The sequence below is a fragment of the Grammomys surdaster genome, unplaced genomic scaffold (genome assembly GCF_004785775.1).
Source record: "Grammomys surdaster isolate TR1022 unplaced genomic scaffold, NIH_TR_1.0 63, whole genome shotgun sequence".
Taxonomy (NCBI): Eukaryota; Metazoa; Chordata; class Mammalia; order Rodentia; family Muridae; genus Grammomys; species Grammomys surdaster.
In genome coordinates, this window is record NW_021604565.1 from 12,837,711 (window position 1) to 12,855,764 (window position 18,054).

General features: G+C 45.1%; 1 protein-coding gene across 1 annotated transcript in view; it reads left to right on the top strand.

The window, feature by feature from the left end:
• Positions 1 to 18,054, top strand: part of Vps13b (vacuolar protein sorting 13 homolog B) — a 585,584-nt gene that overhangs the window by 556,748 nt on the left and 10,782 nt on the right. Inside the window, exons 54-57 of the mRNA XM_028767027.1 lie at positions 3,750 to 3,868; positions 7,326 to 8,125; positions 12,441 to 12,617; positions 14,597 to 14,767. Coding sequence (XP_028622860.1) covers positions 3,750 to 3,868; positions 7,326 to 8,125; positions 12,441 to 12,617; positions 14,597 to 14,767 — 1,267 coding nt within the window. The remainder of the gene's footprint in view (positions 1 to 3,749; positions 3,869 to 7,325; positions 8,126 to 12,440; positions 12,618 to 14,596; positions 14,768 to 18,054) is intronic.

An 18,054-nucleotide genomic window follows, 5' to 3' on the forward strand; every position in this document is an offset into this window, starting at 1 on the left:
ACCAGGCTGACCTCGAACTCAGAAATTCGCCTGCCTCTGCCTCCCAAGTGCTGGAACTAAAGGCGTGCACCACCACTGCCCAGCATACTGTTCTCTTTTTATCTCCCTATCCGAGTTTTCATCTTAGAAATGTCTCTTTTCTCTTTTTCCTATCTGAGTGATCTAACTCAATTCATAGCTGTAGCTACTATCGCCTGATCACTCCCAGTTATCTCTCTGGCCCTCACACTCCTCCTAAGCTCCAAATCTGTATCTTAGTCACCAACCAAATATCTCAGCCCAAAGAACTTTACAAGCATCTCCACTTCAACCTGCCAGCAACTGGGTCATGTCCCAGGTTCATGCAGCCCAACAGCGAATCACAAACTTACTTAAAATACTAAGAGATTTTGAAAACTTAACTCTATTGCATGGATTCAAGTATGAGCTTTGTAAATGACACTATTGTGTTGTCAAAAGGTATAACACACCTGACCTATGTCTCTGCTTCAGTTACTGTCACTATTTCCCCAGTACAAATACCTTATATGATACTGCATATCAAATGTCGCTTATTTCAGACACTCTAAATGTATTGCCAGTAGTCTACCACAATCCCCTCAGTGTAGATGCTACACTCGGAGTAGCGTCTGAGTGACTGGGCTGGGAGTTTAAACCCAAGATTTTAAGCAGAAAGAAATCTTAGAGCAGACTCCTGCTGACAGCAGACTGCTTCGTACACAGATGAGAAGGCAGCCTCTTAGCATACTCATAGACCTCTTCATAGCACTATGCTTCTAGATGCTTTGTAAAGAAACTTCTCAGCACAGCTTGGGGGTGCTGATGCATGTTAGAATTCTAACATGCTGATGCATGTTAGAATGCATGGAGGTGAGCAATGAAAGGAAGATCAGACATTCAAAGCCAGCTTCTGCTGTAGACCAGGTTTGAGGCCAGCATGGGCTACATGAGAACCTGTCTCAGAAGAACAAAAAAATGGGAGGAGGATAGGAAAGGAAAGAAGACCTGACTGTGTATATCTGTAATCTCAGCACTTAGCATCTGGGAGTAGATCAGGAGTAAGGGTCACCCTTGGCTATATAAAATGTTTGGGGACCACCTGGGTTCCGTGAAACAACCTAAGAAACTTAAAGAAAAAATGTAAACAAATACTTCACACATGGGTATATAAGTAACAAGGTTTAAACTTATTCTTCCCAGTATAGGCATGGCATGGCATGGCATGGCATGGCATGGCATGGCATGGCATGGCATGGCATGGTGGCAGGAACATCAAGAGCTTACATCTTGATCTGCAAGTAAGAGGCAAAGAGAGAACACGAGAACTGGCCAAGTCCCCTGAAACCTCAGAGCTCACCTCCAGTGACACAGTTCCTCCAACAAGGACACATCTCCTAATTCTTCATAAACAGTTTCATCAACTAGGGGCCAAGGACTCAAATGTAAAAGTCTAGGGACACAATTCTCATTCAGATCACCACAAGTAGCTAATTCCTGCTCAGTCATCTGCTCTGTACAAAGCTGGGGTTTGTTGCTCTGACTACAGGAAGAGGCGAGGAGAAGTACTCTGGATCTTTTTCTTTCATTCTCAGTGTTGAGGGAAGGGGCCATAGACAGTAAAAGTCAAAGTCCAGACATTTTAGTAAGAAGTACCTTGAAAGCTAATTTTCTTACTATCAACAGTCCCTTGGGTACTTAATGCAGTCCATCAGGCAGCCTTGTCTGTATTACCTTAGACTATTTAAACATCTTCATTTCCTGTTCGCTGGAGATTACTCTGAGGATGTGCTGAACACTGACTAGTTTCCTGTTCTGATCATTTCATTTCCTTCCTCGAGGTGTGACAGCTCTGCTAAAACTCTGGATCATAGGGTCAAGTCATGGACAAGACTAACAGGGAGCTTTAAAGGGTTACACCAGATCTGTCAGCCTGGTAGAAAACTGTCCTTCAAAGGGTGACTGAATATGTAAATAGGAGAAAAACTTCCATACAAAGAATGCCTTTGATTTTCTTTTAAATTACCTTTATTTAGTGTAGGTATGTACACATGGGAGCTGAGCCCAGTGAGAGAAGGCAGATTAGATTCTCTATATAGATTCTCTCCTTTCATCATGTAGATCTCAGGGATGAAACTCAGCTCATGGGCTGTGATAGTAAGCACCTTGACTTACTGAACCATCTGGCCAACCAGGCAGTGGCTTTTGTAACAGGGAGTGATTCTCTGATAATTCATTTAGTTTTAGATTTTTAAGATGAAACATTTTAATTTTTATGATGATCAAATTAATTCTGATGTTGGAACAGAGAAAATTCAGGATACAGAGTCATTTGAAATATTTTTTGGAAAACAGTTGGGGAGACTTCACTATATAGAAGACAAGCACAGCAAATTGGCTTTTTCTTGTTCTCAAAAAGTTTAGACTCCAGTGATTGTGTCATATCTGTAAATAGTTGATAAATAGTAGACTTTGTGATCACGTAGAAGTGAATTTAACTGCTCTTAGAATTCAGAGCTAAGGAGGGGAATAGAAGCGTAACAACTTCCTAGAGTAAGGTATCCTTCAAACTGTGTTAAAGATGCACACGTGGGTTTTGAATTGGGTTGAGGCGTGTTCTAGGTCCAGAGAGCCCAAGAGAATGAACACAGGTGAGAGTTGAGACTTTAACAGTAGCAGCACAGAGGCCCTGGTCACAGCTGGGCACAGTAGGCAAAAGAAGAAGCAGGATAACATCCAGGTGCCCTGGAAGCTTGTGACAGCCAGGATTTCTGCAGAAGGAGCCACAGTAAAAGAAGCCCAAGGACCTTGATATTGCTTCTAGGTGTGAGTCCATGAGTCTGTGTAAGCACTCCTGGTGCCTCTGTGTGCTGTTAGAACACATTCACTGCTTGTCAGGTAAACTAGCTTTGTTTCATCTAGGGATGGTCAGTCTTTGCTCTCTTATCACTGTCTTAACTGTAATGAAGGGTCCAGACTTGGGCCTATGTGATGCTGTAGATCATGAGACCCAGCATTCAAGCACACAGAGGCTCCTGCCTCTTCCCTCAGGTAACCTTAGCTGTGAACATGATGTTCTTGCAGTTGTTTTTCACATAGTTCTGGTCTGTTTCGCATACTTATCCATTCAGGCAACACTGGTATTTCATGCTGAAGGGCATCTGCTCTGCTGGGCTGGCACCTGGCTCCTGAAAGAGCAGACACTCTTATTTGTTAGCATTCACTCTGCTTTCTCATAGCTGAAAAATTAACTTTGAAACTAAGTAAATGAACTTACTGAAATCTTTGGTCATGTGAGGGATCTTGGGGTTTATGGCTAGATTTGGAGAGAGTTTATGTTTTATGTTCAGCCTGTGAGGTTGTCCCTCTAATAGTAAGTCAAAACACAAGCACCTGAAAAGGTTTGCACATTGCATTTACAGTCCTGAGTTATGGTTTTTCCCACAGCAATTCATATGCACACAAAAAGCTGGCCCCATGGCTGGCCTCCAGCCCACGTAGGGCTAGTGCCAGTTCCCAAAACCAGAGAATGAAGACACTCACGCCCCATCATCCATCATTGTTTCTGTGAACCTCACAGCCTGGATATTGAAAAATCTGGATTTGATTTTTTTTTTCAAGTCAACCAAATAGCCTGTACACATGGTTAGAAAGTGTTTGCATGTTGAATCAGAACTTGAGATACTTTAAATCAGCCATTTCAACAGTGTTCTTATTTCTTATTAATTAGATTCAGAACATTCTTTTGGCAGGTTATATTCCTCACTGGCTTTGGCTATGTGTACGTGGACATCGCCCAACAGTGTGGCACAGTCTTTATCATTCTAGCCCCAGAAGGAAAAGCAGGACCCATCTTTACCAGCACCAGCAGGTGGGTTTGTCTTTCTAGCAGCAGTACAGTGAGCTTTCTTTATAGTACTGTAAACCTATTTATCATTCTTGTCACATCCTAAAATTATAACTCTATGACTTATCATTCGTGTTGTCTCTACAAACATACTAAAGGTTTTGGTTAATTATCATGTGATCCATAAATAAAGATCTAGTTAATAAATTATGCCTCCAGCATTTATAGATAATAATAATATCTTTCTTGAGACTCCCAGTTCTATAAGTTCAGCAAACTGATTTTCAAGCTAAGATATGCTCTTCCAAATAATATCATTATTACTGTGTAAGATACAAACTAGTATCTCTAAATCTACAAAAGAACTTTGTAAATAACTAGACTTTGCAGTTAGACCAACAGTAAATATAAACATACTTCTTTGAGCCTTTGATACACGTCTGTTGTCAAGGAGGCTGGGGAGATGACCCAGTGGGTAAAGTACTAGCTGTATAAGCATTCGGACCAGAGGTTAGCATCCATAGGAAAGCAAAGTAGCATCATGGGCCTGGAAACACAGTGCTGGAGACTGGAGACACACAGACCCTGGGCGATTACCGTCCAGCCAGGCCAACTCAAGTGCAAAGCTACAGTTGAGAGAGACACCCTGTCTCAAAAAGTTAGGTGAGGAGGGAATGGCATCGTGGCTCCCAGAAAGAAGTTTATTTCACCACATCTGATCTGAGTTCCATCCTCACAGCTCACATGGAAGAATGAGAGAACCAGTTCCCACAAGTCGGCTTCTAACCTGCACACAGGAGCCAGGGCATGAGCATTTGCCCCCCAAAAACTAAATAAAAATATAAGCCATGAGAATAATTAATATCCTTAACTTAAAATAATCATATAATTCAATAGAAATAATGTAAAGATATCCCCTCCTCCCAAAACAGAAAATGAGGATAAAGGATATGAATGAAAAATTATAGGAAGAGGAAATAGAAATATTCAAAGATAGAAACATAAATAAGATAGTACCTACCAAGTTAACAGTAGTATTTCATCATACACAGTTGTCATAGGAATATAATTAGAACTATTTTCTTGAGCACTCTTAGTACCACATATTTGCATATTAAGAATTCAAAGCCCTCATTGGCTCTCAGTGGTTCTCAATCTGTGCATCATGACCCTTTTGGGGGTCAGTGATCATTTCACAGGGGTCACCTGAGACCATTGGAAACATGTTTACACTGCATTCCTAACAGTAGCACCACAGTTAAGAGGTAGCGTGAAGATGATTGTATGGTCAGGGGTTACTGCAGTGTGGGCATCTGTGTGAAGGAGCAGTGTCAGGAAGCTTGAGAACACTGGGTTAGAAATTCCAGTTTGAAAAGTTTGAAGAGTTCAGAAAATCATGAAAACAGTAGACAAGGATATACACAGAGGTGTTTGTTTCATTGTTAATTATAGTGGCATGATATTAAGCCTACAAATGCTTATCAACTATATCACAGGATATAAGTGTTATTGGTTGTAGTGGACTAGAAGCCTGTGATCTAATGTAGAGTAAAACAAGCATATTATGATGCTGAGTATATAAAGACATATATGTTCCATCTGTGTAAATAGTACTGGAAGAGAAAAAAATCAAAATGTGGATTTTTCAGTGTTTAATAATTTCTGTATAGTAATTTTATATAATAGATTTATGTATTTTATAATCACAAAATTGTTACAATAAAAATAATAGTACCAATTTTCATGCATTATTTAGGACTTTTAAGAAGAAATTCCTTTTATCTATATGTGACTAAAAACTCAGTAGTTTGGACTCAGCTAATTTTTTATAATACCTCAAATGCTATTAGATAGAAATGCTTACATTGTTCAAAAGTATTTGTAAGAGAGAGAGAGAGAGAGAGAGAGAGAGAGAGAGGGAGGAAGGAAGAGAAGAAGAAAGAAAACAGTGTAACAAATTTGGAGAATAAAATTTAAATTATATAGCACAAAATCTCAAGCTTACACATGTATTTCAGAAATGTATCTAAGGCATGAGTCTTGATGAGAGCAGCCACAATACACACATTTGGAGGTAAAGTAAGAACAGCACAGTGTCTGCTCAGACCTGCTTGGCCTGCACTTCCTGGTCATGCATTCAAGTGCTTGCAGGATGTCAGGTCTTATCTAGGGATAGGGAAACAGTGAGAAAAAGGTTACAGTCTCACAGGCACAGAATGGGAGAGGCTGGAGCACAGAAACTCCATGGGCATAGTGGAAGATCAGCACTCTACAGGGATGAAAAACAGCCATTATAGATGTGTGAGTTGACAGGGCCTTGGGGCAGGGAGAGTGGAGTTGTTGAAAAGTTAGTTTGAGGGAAACCTTTCAAGAGGGTAGCATTTAAACTTGGAAACAGCAAGGCAGTAAAGAACCTCATCTTCTAGAGGGAATGCTTTCCAAACCCAGCACACAGCTAGTGCTAAGGCCTGAAGCAGAGCCAAGGGCAGTGTGGACCCAAAGGAATAAGTGAGTGGGAGCAGACAGGTGGGAGACAAGGAAAGATGTGTGTCCTAGAAGAGGGGCTACTAATGGGCAGCCAGTGCCGAGCTGAAAATCAGCTATGGCTTTAACACTAGTGACCTTCACTGGGATGGTTTTGTCAGACTGGGGACCATAAGCAGCTTGCAACAAGTTTCAGAGAGAAAAGAAAGGAAAGAATCAGAGAAAATGTTTGTGGAAATGCGTTTGAGATTTTACTAAGGCGGATCAGAGAAATGGGAAGTAGGTAGAGAGGAAGTGATGTTGTAATAGGGTTTTGTTCACTCAGAAGAGGAATAACCGCATGCTCGTGTGCTGACACTATTGCAGAGGGAAGTAACATGGGACACATGGCACGCTAGAGTAATGGTGAGTGGAGAGGGTGAAATGCCCCAAAGACAACATGGACCTCCAGGGGCTCGTCAGCTCTACAAGTGGGAACATGGAGAGCAGAACATCCCTGTGTGCAGTGCTGATAGGTACATGCTGTGTGCAGGGCCGATAGGTACATGCTGTGTGCAGGGCTGATAGGTACATGCTGTGTGCAGGGCTGATAGGTACATGCTGTGTGCAGGGCTGATAGGTACATGCTGTGTGCAGGGCTGATAGGTACATGCTGACCTCTCATTTTTCTGTTCAGCTTATCTTTTTTAATATAAGGAATGTTATTTCTCTTTTTGCCATGATCATCATAACAGCGAATTAGTGTATAAAATGAAGAATTTGGAGAAAAAAGTCTGGTGTTGATAAGAGAAAACACATATAGAACCATGACAAGAGTTATAATAGTCCTAGTGAGAACATTTCCCAATAATCATCAAGTGTAGCTAGCTCTGTCCAGACGTGTGAGTTCTCCCTTGTTAGGAGATTCTGTCCCATCAGAGGGTATGCAGTGAGGCACTGTCCTAAAATAGAAATAAGAAAGAAACCAGAGACACTAACAGATTTGCCCTTTCCCTAGAGCTGTGGAGACGATGGTCACTTTCAGGATGTTCATCACCCAGTTGAGCCTGGCAGTGTCTGACGACCTCACACACCAGGCACCATCTGAACTGCTGAGGCTCACCTTGGACAACGTCTTGCTCCATGTATCTCCTGTGCCTGGTGTCTTCCCAGGGGAAGAGCCTCCTTCCAACTTCTTCCAGCTTTACGGAGTGGAAGTCTACTGCGGAGACCTGCAGCTGGACAACCAGCTCTATAACAAGTCCAATTTCCATTTCGCTGTCTTGGTCTGCCAAGCAGAGAAAACAGAGCCTGCTCACTGTTCCAGAGTGCAGAGTCTTCTGGTCTCCAGCAAAGACTTGGAAGAATACAAGGAGAATTGTTTCATCAAACTTTGCCTCACTGTATCTGAGGGGAAGGACTTCTTTGATGTCAGCGAGTTCACTTTTCAACTGAAGCCAGCACGTCTGTATGTCGAGGACACCTTTGTATACTACGTCAAAACTTTGTTTGACACCTACCTTCCTCACAGCAGGCTGGCTGGTCACCATGCACAGTTCTTTACAGGGAGGCAGGTGCTGCCCGTGCAGGTGACACAGCACGCCAAGGCCTTGGTGAACCCAGTTAAGTTACGGAAGCTGGTCATCCAGCCAGTGAGCCTGCTCGTCAGCATCCATGCCTCCCTGAAGCTGTACATAGCCTCCGACCACACTCCTCTCTCCTTCTCTGTGTTTGAAAGAGGACCGGTGTTCACTACAGCAAGGCAGCTGGTGCACGCACTGGCCATGCACTATGCTGCTGGGGCCCTTTTCAGAGCAGGTGAGGATGGAAGGGGAGGGTCTGTGACGGGCTAGCACCTGGACAGAAATGGTACACTGTGGTGGAGGGCTGTCTGCTACATACCACATGGGAGAGCAGGTAAGGGCTGGGTGATACATGAAGGCCACACGTCTAATAGAACTAGGTCCAGACTGGCAGTGTAAACCTTGGATTTATATGAAACCTCCCTGAGCCCCTTCTTCAGCTGTAAAGTAGATTTTTAAGACTATAGGATGGTTTATCCTAGGGACCATGGGGAGAAGTAAGACTTTGGTTTCCCATCTGACTGGAAGAGCCTACAAGGAGTGTTTGATATGAGTACAGAATTTTCCATGGGGAGTACCATGTGCTAACATGAAAATTGGGCTCCCTGTGGTCTCAAACTGCTTTATGGTCATCATCTCCAGAGCATGTGTTCCTGACTCAGGGTCACTTTAGACAGGTCCAAGGTGATAGCCTGGTTGTCAAGGTTGCTAACAATCATGTCAAAGTAGCATTCACACTTGGCTTTGTTAAATCTTCTGCAGTAAAGAACCTGAAGGATGAGTTCCTTACACATGATAACCTCCCATAGACTATTCAGGCTGTGGCAGCAAATGACTATATTACCATTAGTAAGAGGCCAGTAACCATGCTACATGGGTAAGACTAAACCTTCTCCATAATGAAATACATAGAGAGCAGGGATAGGTTGATTCCACCATAGAAAAAAAGGACAGCCTCCAGCTGAGAGTCTTAGGTGGCCTGTTGTTTGGATAGTTTGCACAGTGATGAAGAAAGTATTTCCCCCTTGCTAAGGATTCATTTAAAAATAATCCAGAGTATTTCAACCTGAATAGATATGTGTATCTGTAAAGTACCCCAGACACTTACCCTTCTGGTAAACTGACATGTGTCAGCTCTCTAGTCAGAGGCCAAGAGGAGAGGAGGGTTTCCTGCAGTCACAGCTGACACCAAGCTAGGAAGCTGAGCTAAAGGACAGACACTGCCTGTGCCCAGGTAACCATGGCCTGCATAGGCTTTGTGCTAAACCCACTGCCTTGTTTTACTGGGACATGGGTCTCATCTGAGCATTCTCTCTGGCCTTTTTGTAATTAGAAATCCTGTGGTTATCTCATTCTCAATATATAGCAGGAGAAACATTCTAATACCAAAGCTGGGTTGAAAACATTGTCACTAAAACTCTTTGGTCAGTCTGAATATTACCTGAAAAGAAAGTCATTGGAAGCCTGGGGAAATGGCTCAGTGATTAAGAGCACATATTGCTCTTCCTGAAGACCTGAGTTCGATTCCCAGTACCCACATAAAGTGGCTTACAACTACCTGTAATGCCAGATCTGATACCTCTGGTACTTGCAGTCACGTACATACCCCCATACACATAATTAAAATAATAAAAATTCATCTTCAAAAAAAGATGTGCACTTTCTGCTGGGCGATGGTGGCGCACGCCTTTAATCCCAGCACTTGGGAGGCAGAGGCAGGCGGATTTCTGAGTTCCGAGGCTGGCCTGGTCTACAGAGTGAGTTCCAGGACAGCCCGGGCTATACAGAGAAACCCTGTCTTGAAAAACCTTAAAAAAAAAAAATTTAAAAAATTAAAAAAAGAAAGAAAAAAGAAAAAAAAGAAAGAAAGGCTATGGGGAGGGTGGCTGGCACGTCCAAAGAGAACAGACTAATGTTCCTACAAAGAGTGGATGAGGGCTAGCAGGGAGAGAGTGGCTTGTATCCACCTCACTTGGGGCTGCATTCACCCACTGGACTCAAGGTCCCTAGCTGAGGTGCTTGAAACACTGTAACCTCATTTCTAGGGAAGTCTGTGGAGTCGTTTGAAGAGGCTTTAAAAACATATAACTGCTAACTAGAGATGAAGGAAGGAATGTGGGCTTGAGAAGTTCTCAAGGGTCTTGCCTACCTCTAGCTGTTCCTCTCATAGACTCAGATCACCAACAAGCTTTCCAAACAACTAAGCCAGAGATATGCAGACGGATCTCTGCATCCTTGGGTTCACATCTGCAGATTCAACCACTTGTAGCCTGAAAATAGTGAAGAAGAGAATTGTGTGTGTTCTTGCCGTTTATCCCTTAAATATGCAGAATAAATAGGCCAGCAAGATGGCCACTGTCCAGCTGAGTGGGTAAGAGTGGAAGGAGAGAATTGACTTACAAATTGTCCCCCGGCCTCCACAAGTACATGCCTTTGCACACCCATAGCCACATAAATAAGTAGAAGTATTAAACATTTTAAATTCCGCAGGATGTTGGGCACAGCTTGTGCACTATACAGCATTACACACCCATAGGTGGTGTCAGTACACTGCAGCTGGCAGAAGCTCAATGCCCACGCTCTGGTTCTCAGGGTCTGGAACTCATGCCACTTCACTCCGAGGGCTACTTCACTCACCTCTGGAGAAAATAGTAAAGAGTATTCTTGCATGCGTTCTTTCTGTCTAGCTTAGATGCCACCAAGTTGAATCTCCATCCACAAACAGCCCTTTGGCGGCTTCAGGCTTTCCTGATCACAGATTTACTGATCAGCATCACCTTTTCTATGGCTAGGAAGAACAGGAAAGGACTCTCAGCAGCTGGGGGGATTAAGAGTCAAGGTGGGCCTTCCCCTCTATGTTTCCAGATTCCCAAACCTGAAGGAAGCCTCATGGAGGCCTCTGCCTTCCAGGAGACACTCTTCACATGTGTCAGGGAAACCAAGGTCTCTAAACCAGCCCTCAGATGGAGCCTGTGATCGTTCGGGGAGATTCTCTAAGAAGAATCTCCTTTCTTATTTTACCTCCTCAGCTTTCAGGAATAACTTATTCCACATGACCATTGACTGACTGACTGACTGACTGACTGACTGACTGACTGACTGACTGACTGATAGATAGATAGATAGATAGATACAGGGGCAGAGATCAAGTAAAGTAACCTAGGTTGGAAACCCTACTCCTAGGTTTTTCAGCTGGAAACTATGAATCTCTGACATAATCTTACCTCAGTGTCCTCTGCTTCCTGCCAGTAGAGAGAGATACTGTAGATACACACCAAGGAGTATTGTCATCTGCCTCCTGTATCCATACAGCTCTGACCTCAGGAGCTCAGTGGCTAGGTACAGTTGCTAGGTGGTGGTGGCACTGTTGGCCTGGTTCTTGGGGGATTCCATGAGCAGAGCCTTGGCCCCACGTGGCTCTTCACTTCTCAGTCCTAATGACTGACACCCATGTTGTCATCCTGATGTTCCAGAAACGGAAAGGAGCTCCACATTTATGCAAGTCCCTTCCTCTCTGCTTTGATAGTGACCTGAGGACTTGGCATTCTTCTTGGGTTGGTGACTTCACTGAGGATCTCTGGTATAGAGACTTGCTGTTGAGGGAGTGAACTGCTCCCATCCTGGGCGTCTCCCCACAGCCTTCCCAATAAAAAGGCCACAGTACTTAGTTGGGGCCTAAAGATTCCTGAAGGAAGTTGCTTTTTCAGATTCCTCCTCTCCCTGACCCTGGTTTTGCCTGCCCCTGGAGTCCTCTGGGCTTATAGCCCTCAATCCCCACCCCAGGCGGAAAGGAGAATGCAGCTGCTGTGGACCTCACTGTAGCTTCATTCCCACAAGGCAGAAGGCTGTGAGTAAGCCACTGAGCAGGCCAGCTCCTGGCAAGCCTGAGTTTAAATAGGAAAGCAGACCCAAAGCCACCCTCCTGGGACATCAGTGGGGGAGGACACCTCATGGCTTCCCTCTCACTAACCTAATCAGTGTGTCCCTGTCATTGATGTTTACCCAGCCGAAGCTAGGGCTGAAGGGAAGACATTTGTTTGGCTCTAGCCCCACTCTAAGAGAAGCACTCAGCTGATAGGATTGGGAAACATTAAACATAGCCCTCCATCCTTGTCAAAGCTTGCATCCCTTTTGTAACACCCTATTTAGCATCTGGCTTCTCCCCACCAGGCAGCTCCTGCTGCCTGCTGCCCTGGCAGGTTGGGAGAAACATCTCAGTCTGTGAGCACCTGCAGCCCAGAGTGCCTGCCTAAGCTGGGGGTGTTCTGTGCACATGGTTCCCTTTACAGGAGCACAGGAGGCTTGGGCACAGAAGTCATATTAAAGCCATTTGCAAGGCTGCCAGAAGATCACTGTGATTTATAAAGTTTGAAAGTTCACCATTTATGAATTCACAGAGAATGAGTTATTTCCCATATTTTGCTCCAAAGAAGCTTATGACACCCTTCATTCTAGTATGAAAGAGAATTTTAGGGAAAACAGGCCACTTTTCACAAATGTTCAAATTGCTGAACTCAAGGTCTCAATAACCCCTTCCCTTTATGTTGCAGGCTGGGTGGTGGGGTCTCTGGAAATCCTCGGCAGCCCCGCCAGCTTAGTGAGAAGCATTGGAAATGGGATCTCGGACTTCTTCAGGCTTCCGTATGAGGGCTTGACCCGAGGCCCAGGAGCCTTCGTGAGCGGAGTCTCCAGGGGGACCACATCCTTCGTCAAGCACATTTCCAAAGGTAGCTGGTGCAGGTTCCTGCTGGTCCTTGTCTGGTTTTTCAAGCGTTCACACTTTTCAGTTTGCTCACCCACCCAGCCTCCAGCTTCCATTGCTGTGCTAGCTTGCTGTGAAATGCTGGGCTTGTAGCAAGGCTTGTGTTTTAAACAAATCACTGCCTGCAGTGCATAAAATGTTTCAGAAACTTGAGGATTTTAAAGCTCTCGTTGGGAAACCATGAACTGCTCAACTGTTATTCTATACAATAAATATAGAAATATTGAAGGTGTTCGTGACTTCTGCTAAGCGTCAGGGCTCCTACACCAGTTGCCTCATCATATTTCTAAAATGCAGATATAGTTGCCCTACCCGTCTAAGGACACGGATACATTGTGGTGGGGAAGCTGACTTCTAGGCCAGCTTTACTCCCTACATCCACAGTGCCATCTTGTGGTCCAGACAGGTCATCAGGCATGGAGGCTAAACTGCTTCCCACCAGGAGAATGTTTTCATTTCATCCAGTGTTTGCTTGATATTTTGGTCAGGTTGGCAGTGACTGGGGAACTAACAAGGGCCATCTGAGTCCCCTTTTCTTCTCAGCAGGAGGCAGAGAAAACAGGGCAAAGGCCTTCTTGCCCATAAAAGGCATTTTACTGTAGACAATACCATAACTCTGTTATGAGTGGGCAGGTTACGGAAGTCTCTAGAAGGCCTCAAAAGAAGACTTAGGCTTGAAATATGAGACTCCATGATCCATAGAGAGGACAGGGGTGGGGGTGGAGGCTCCTGGTGGGGGGTTGGCAAGAGAGCAGCCAAAGCAATAAAAACAAATTCCATGGACAATGAAAAGGAGCCTCCCCCAGCCCCAGATCCCGGGAGGCTTGTGAGCGAACTAGAACCTCACAGATGTGCCTGGTGGGCTCCTCAGCCCTGCTTGGGCCTCTGAGGGTCTGTTGTTTCTGTTCTACAATAGGACAGCAGACACCTGCTAAGCTGAAGCTTGGCTTAGTTAATTACATCCTGACTGCTGCTTGCGTATGTTCTCTCATCTTAGCAAAATCTAACGAGTGTGTCTGGATGTGTCTGTGTGTGTGTTCATATGTCTGTGTGTGTGTCTGTGTGTCTGTGTTCAGACCACAAGTAAAAGCAGTAGCTTCAGAAGTGGCACCTGCCATTTCTTCTCTATTGGTGTCTTCTGGTTTTGCTACTGAGATCCATCTCCACTTGCTGGAGTGCTTGGGACTGCTGGAGCATGTGGCTGAAGTTGTCCTTTTTAGGAAAACCAAACAGAATCACTGCCTGGGTTACTTTGTTGGCTTTTCCATCAGTCAATGTCCGTATTACCAAAACTACATAAATCTTCTATACCAAATAGGTTTGTTTTTCCCTCAGAATGCCAAGTGATAGAATTTAGTTTCTCCCTTTATTAAGACTGAAGTCATGGCCAGGTGTGATCATGCTGAGGAAGATCACAAGTTCAAAGCTGAGGTAAGCTTGTGTACAAGACCAGAGGAGGGAGAGCAAAGACTGAATTCACAAAAAAGACTAAGAATTTTAGTCTGAAAATGGAAACATTTCTTGACAATCTACCTAGGACTATGAACTATAACCTTAAACATAACCTGTAAAACAAACTCAGAAACACAGGCAGGCTGGGGATGCAGTCAGTAGTAGGATTTTAACCTCTTAAAACTGGACCCATAGAGGACTTCAAAAGTATTTCCTCCAAGTCTTGAAAAATTATTGACAAGGTATAAAGGACTTAGCCACATAAGGATATTCCTCTGCCCCACCGGAGAGCGCCAGCACTCCTGTGCTCAAATGTTGTGTTTCTTGCTTCAGATAACTGGGAAGGGAAAACTGTCTTTCCCCACCCAGCAGGAAACACTCAAGTGCTGCTGGCTTATTTTCTCCTCCTCCCACCCTACAGACCTCCAGGGCTACCACCTGAAGTCCACCAACCCGTGACAAGGAAACCAACCCATGTTCTTGTGCCCTCAGGTACCCTGACATCCATCACCAACTTGGCCACCAGCCTGGCCCGAAATATGGACCGGCTCTCACTGGATGAGGAGCACTACAACCGGCAGGAGGAGTGGCGGCGGCAGCTCCCTGAGAGCCTGGGTGAAGGACTGCGGCAGGGCCTGTCCAGGCTGGGCATCAGCCTGCTCGGTAAGAGACTTGACATTCCTGTCTGTCTGTACTCAGCTTTGGAAGCTCCACCAGGAATGGCCAATGGCTTCTCGTGGGAATGGTTGTGAAGTTCCTGACCTTTCATAGGTAGAACTGAGCTGTGAAGGAGCAGACCCCTGTTGTGATGTCTGAGTGCATCTGAGGAGCACTAGGGCAGGACCAGTTCTACAGAGTTGTGGTGCTCCTTAACAGGGCTATCTCAGGACTGCCTGGGGAGGAGACTACCAACCACGACACTCTTCCCTACTTAACATGGGGTTTAGTGGACAGTCTCCAAAGCAAAGGGTAGTTGCACAGGACACCTCTAAGCACTCTTAGAAGTGAGTTACCAGCAACCTTGGAAAAGCATCTACTTGCCCTGACCATGGCTGCTTGCCTTTGTGTGAGCAGCACTTGAGCAGTGTGCACATGCTGTGTAAGTTGTGGTCAGGAGCCAGCCTCCCCCGGGTTTATTTATTTCAGATCAGCCCGTCTCCAAGCAAGTACTGTTTGTCAAGCAGCCGGTGGTGCAGTTAGAGGTGAAGGTCACCATGGGTGTCTCAAAGGATCAAGGCTTTGAAAATAAGTTGCTTTGGAAAAATCTATAGAAAGAAAGCTTCAGAGTTAGAAATTTGCAGGGAAGGTTTTTCAAGGGTGTTTTTTGTTTATTTGCTTGCAAAGGAATTTAAAACTATACTGCTTGGCACACTGCTTTTCACAAATCTGAGGGAGTGCACAATGTGGAGATGAAAGTGACCATGGAGGTGTAGAGCCCACAGTGTTAGAGGTGAGCCTGCAAGGCTTCCTCCCCCCTTTTGTGTTCTCGGTGCAGCCCTCACCAGCAGCACAGCTGAGGCTGTGAGAGGAAGTGGTAGACATTACAGCGCAGGCTGAGTTACCGGAGACTAGTTAAGTGCTAACAGTTTGCAGTGCTGGGGGTGTCATCTGATAATGTGCAAGTGGGAGGCCAGTGACCTGTGAGGAGGTAAACCAGCAGTCTGCCTGCTTGCGTCTACAACCCAGCGGCCATAGACTCCTTTGGAGAGGATGGTATGCCAGTGGGTAGACTGTGTCCCTCAGGACCCTGGACTCCAAGATAGGTTATCCAAGTCCTTTCTTTGTGTCCTTAGGTAAGTGTTTAACTTCTTTAATCCTGGATTTGTTTTTGTTGTTGTTGTTGTTGTTGTTGTTGTTGTTTTGTTTGTTTGGTTTGGTTTTTTCGAGACAGGGTTTCTCTGTACAGTCCTGGCTGTCCCGGAACTCACTCTGTAGACCAGGCTGGCCTCAAACTCAGAAATCCACCTGCCTCTGCCTCCCAAGTCTGGATTTGTTTATAAACTGGAGCTGATAATACAGTTGTTAGAAACAATGAGCAGGTAGGGGCCACAGGGCACATAGGGAGTCGAAACAATTGCTATTCTGTTCTGCAATCAAAGGGACTGGAAACATTGTCCTGACTCAGAGTAGCATCTGAACAACCACAGGCATGCTCTTGGGGAAGTTTAGTCCAAAGAAGAGATTCTGTCCAGAGGGAGTGACAATAAAGTTATCTTGGGACCACAAGCTTGTTATGTGGGGACTTGGGGTTGTTTTACGCTAAGAATTGCTGCCTTAAATGCCCTTTGCTTTGGGAATGAGTGCTTCCTTAAGCTGTATAAGAGATCTGAGCTGACTGTCACAGGCTGGCTCCATCCAGGTCCTGGCTCCCTTTTGGTCCCAAGATTGCATACTCTTCCCACAAGGAAAAGCTCTGGCCACTGTCTTCCTCTGGCAGAAAGCTTTCAGGTGTCTTACTAACTAACCTCCAACAGCAATGGGTTCATGTGCTGTCTGCCTCTGGTAAGTTCCAGAAAGCTCTGCGTTCTAAGGATGCTTTAAACATCCTCCTGTCCCCAGGACTTCCACTCCAGACTAATACCCACTCCCTCCAAGGATGCTGACATTTCTGGACTTTTCAGAGTTTACAATGAGTGGCTCCACATTGGGTGAAGTGACTTCCTTTCCTCCAAGGGTTCAAGAGCCTGTCTTCGTCCCAGAATATACAAGCTATCCTATAGCGCCTGGTCCCAGAATACCAGATGTATGCCAGGAGGAAGAGAAACAAGCAAGTCTCAATGTCACCATTTCAAATTGGTCCCCAGAAAGCATTTAAAATTGCCACATGTAACTCAATGCCTTACTGAGATTGTTATGTAATTACTGAAGCCCACAGTGAGGACTGCAGGTCTGGCTGCTCAGAGTTTTCTGTAGGTGAGCACTCATCAATGAGAATTTATGCATAGCGTATCTTTGGTTGACCCAGCACCTCTTTCTTTATTCTCCACATTAACAGTCTTGGAGTTAACTATAAGTGGCTGCCGAGCAAGAGTCTGGCCTTTACCCCACCTTCTCTCAGAGAAGGTGCAAACAATCAGGACAGGAGAGTAAACAGCTGAGAGTTCCAAGATCAGGAGAGAGAAATGCATCTCCCCTAATGCACCCCCTTTAGCCCTGTTGGGGACACAAGTGTTATAAAGCACTTGAAAACCCAAAGCCTTCTGTGGCTCCAAGTCCATGAGGCCACAGGGCTTTAGTTTTAAGTTTGGAAACTGTGGGGCCTGCAGAATTGGCACTGGCTTTGCTTACACATGCTAGATCCACCTCACCTCCCCAAACAGCCACGCATGCTTCTGTGCCCCAGAGCCTAGCTGGGAAATGATGGCCACATCCATGTCCCAGTTCTGCTGTGATCCCCTGAGCCCTGGCTCTTCCATCCACCAAGGGCACTGCCACCTACTGAACTGATGCAGTTATACAGAGTCCCACCTCTATCTTTCACCCCAAGGAGGAAGGGGAGGAGCTGGCACTTTCAGAATCCCAACAGAACAGGCCTATAATAGTTAAACCAAGAGCAAAAGAGGAGGTATACTTGAGGAGGCCCTTGAACATCAAACCTGCTACCAGCAGTTGGGTTTTCAGTTATTTGGGACTTGCAAATTGACAGATACAAGTTTAATTGCTTCCTGTTTGATTATCTATCTGCTCCGACAACAAAAGCTGGCCCCAAGCACTGTTCAGGTCCCACTTGTAGATACGCCCCAGAGTGGTATCCTAGCTTAGGCCTATACTACTACTACTGTGAACCACAACAAAACTGCATTGTGTGATAAGCTGCCACCAAAATAGTAGTAAGTGCCCTTGATTCCAGGGCAAGTCAGAAGAGGAGAAGGCAGCACTCAGTAGTTCCTTGTTTCTTTAGGACAGGCCTCCTACAGCTCAGAGGATGGAAACCGCTGTGAGGCCTAGCT